At 32.3% G+C, this 2,347-nt stretch overlaps 1 protein-coding gene across 1 annotated transcript; it reads right to left on the reverse strand.

Moving 5' to 3' along the window:
* Positions 1-241: 241 nt before the first annotated feature.
* On the reverse strand, positions 242-1,687 carry LOC104905557 (metalloendoproteinase 4-MMP). The gene has a single exon (XM_010694146.4). The coding sequence runs from the start codon at positions 1,571-1,573 to the stop codon at positions 470-472; it is 1,104 nt and encodes a 367-aa protein (XP_010692448.1). The 5' UTR covers positions 1,574-1,687; the 3' UTR covers positions 242-469.
* Between the last annotated feature and the right edge of the window lie 660 nt (positions 1,688-2,347).

Genomic DNA, 2,347 nt, shown 5'->3' on the forward strand with positions numbered 1-2,347 from the left:
ACTTCTCTCTTTTTATGTGAGATTTTCTTAAAAGAAGTGTATCACTTATTTCAGAATGGAGAAAGTACAATTTTTATTTTAAAAAAAGTTAAAAACATTAATGGTCAAAATTTTGTATTGCCAAACTATAAAAATAATGGAGGGAATATTGATCAAACTACGGACCTATGTTACTTTTTTTTCAAAAATAAATAAAAGTACGTAAGAAATAGAGATAAATTACCTTACCCCTTAAAAGTAAAGCTCAACTGTGTAATATGGAAGTATATAATTAAAATGTTCCTAAACTCAATATTAGATCATATGCTAGCTAACCATGAAATATATACAAGTATATATCAAGAGTGGAATGAAAATAAAACTATCCCAATTAACCTACATGACTAACATGAGCTATATATATATATACATATGACCATAATCAATTTGCCCAAGATATATCATTAGATTTCATTGAACAAAAAGAGGGTCATAGATAGAAATGTATGATTAAAATCACCAACAAAGAGGCAAGCACTTGGAACACTTTCCTTGAATCAATGGATTGAGATGAAGAAGTTTCAGATTCTATCAAAGATCCAATAGTAAAATTAGGGTTAGAACCATATAGATATTGCACTCCTTCTATATCATCAAACCTTAATTTTATTTTCTTCTCCCTTGGCTTTAAACTTGGGTACATGACTGATTCCTTGACATTACTATGAGCCAACCCCAACAAATGCCCTATTTCATGCAATGCCACAGACTCCAAATCCACAGCCACATTCGAATCCTCCGAATCGAAATCAATTGTCCATCTTTCAGCTGCATCAAGATGAAATCTTCCATTTTCTGGTGAAAATGCATGGGCTAACACCCCTAACACCCCATCAAAAGGCTCTCCATCGCCATGATCACCATTATAAAACCCGATTTTTATGTCCGCGAAGCCAAGATCTTGAGTCTCAACAAAGTTAACTGGAATCACTGATGCCCATTTTGAGAAAGCACGTTCAAATGCACCTTTTATTTCATGCAAACTTAAGTAAGTAATCAAGTCATCTAGAGAATATGCATATGTAAGAAGCATAGGTATTTCGCGGTTCCACCTTGGTCTTCCGGGAAAATATAAAAAGTGTTGTGAAGTATGCAATGAAGACGAAATCTTGACACTATTCATACTGTTGTGGTCCGGCATGCCACACCTAGGAGCCATAATCATGGAAAGTGTCTTAGGATTAAGTGTACCAGTTACTGGTAGACTATAGTGTTGTTGGTAACGAGTTATAACGTGCTCTAATTGCTCGTCAAATTCGTTGGTGAACTCCATTTTCGCGTCTTTTTTGGAACTTAGAGGATGGTAGTAACCAAATTTTTGAAAGTAACTCTTAAGCTCTCCAATGTCTTCAATGTGACTTCCTTTCCTAGCATTAGTGAGTTTTTTGAATTTATGCCATGCATGAGGGTGTTTGTGGTGGACTTGTTGAGGTGATTGAATCATGGAGTTGATGGTAGAAAAGGAAGAAATGAATAAGAGGGGTAAAAGGAGCAAAAGAGGCAAACTAGAATGAGATATAAGAAATGTGAACATGTTATAGCAATGTTCTTAAGAGATGTTGGAATAAATGTTGGAATATATTTGAGAAAGGAGTGTTTTTTTTTTTTTTGGCATACATAAAGATAGTGGGAAGAAGATGTAACGTAATAGTAAAAGATGAACAAGTTTCAGCAAACAGATATATATATATATATATGTTCATATATGTATGTTGTGGAGTTAGTTCATTTAGGTTGGTAAACCACTTTTATTTGCTTGTATGTTCTTAACTAATTTTGATCTTCACCACTTACTCCTATAGTATTAGTTGTTACCTATAAGATATAACCCACTTCCTACGTAAACTATATATAGTCATATAGTGATATAGATAGAATAAGTTATAACTTACAAGTGATGCCTATGAATTGTTGGTTTTTAGTTCTCTCAATTTCATATTATCTGGTTAGTGAGTTGACGTTTGTTATTTTATATTATATGTATCGATTGAAGAATTATTAATAACCGTACTATTTTTTTTTAAGTATTAATATTTTATGAATTGTAATTAGTTAATTAATTCTAAGTATTAATACATCAGTACAAGTTTGTAAGACATGTTAGCGCGCTTAATATAAAATGGAGGAAGTGCATATTTTTTTATTAACTACTCCATTAGTCTAATTGAGTTGGATATGCATGATAAATATTTTAATTTCTTGGAGGGTCCAGAAATCTATTTGGCCAACTATATTATGAGAAATGATAAACATCTAATTGCTAGATGTTTGCCAAACATCTAACATTAATGTGGCAACATGTGAGTGG

This window comes from Beta vulgaris, chromosome 1 (genome assembly GCF_026745355.1).
Source record: "Beta vulgaris subsp. vulgaris cultivar EL10 chromosome 1, EL10.2, whole genome shotgun sequence".
NCBI classification, from domain to species: Eukaryota; Viridiplantae; Streptophyta; class Magnoliopsida; order Caryophyllales; family Amaranthaceae; genus Beta; species Beta vulgaris.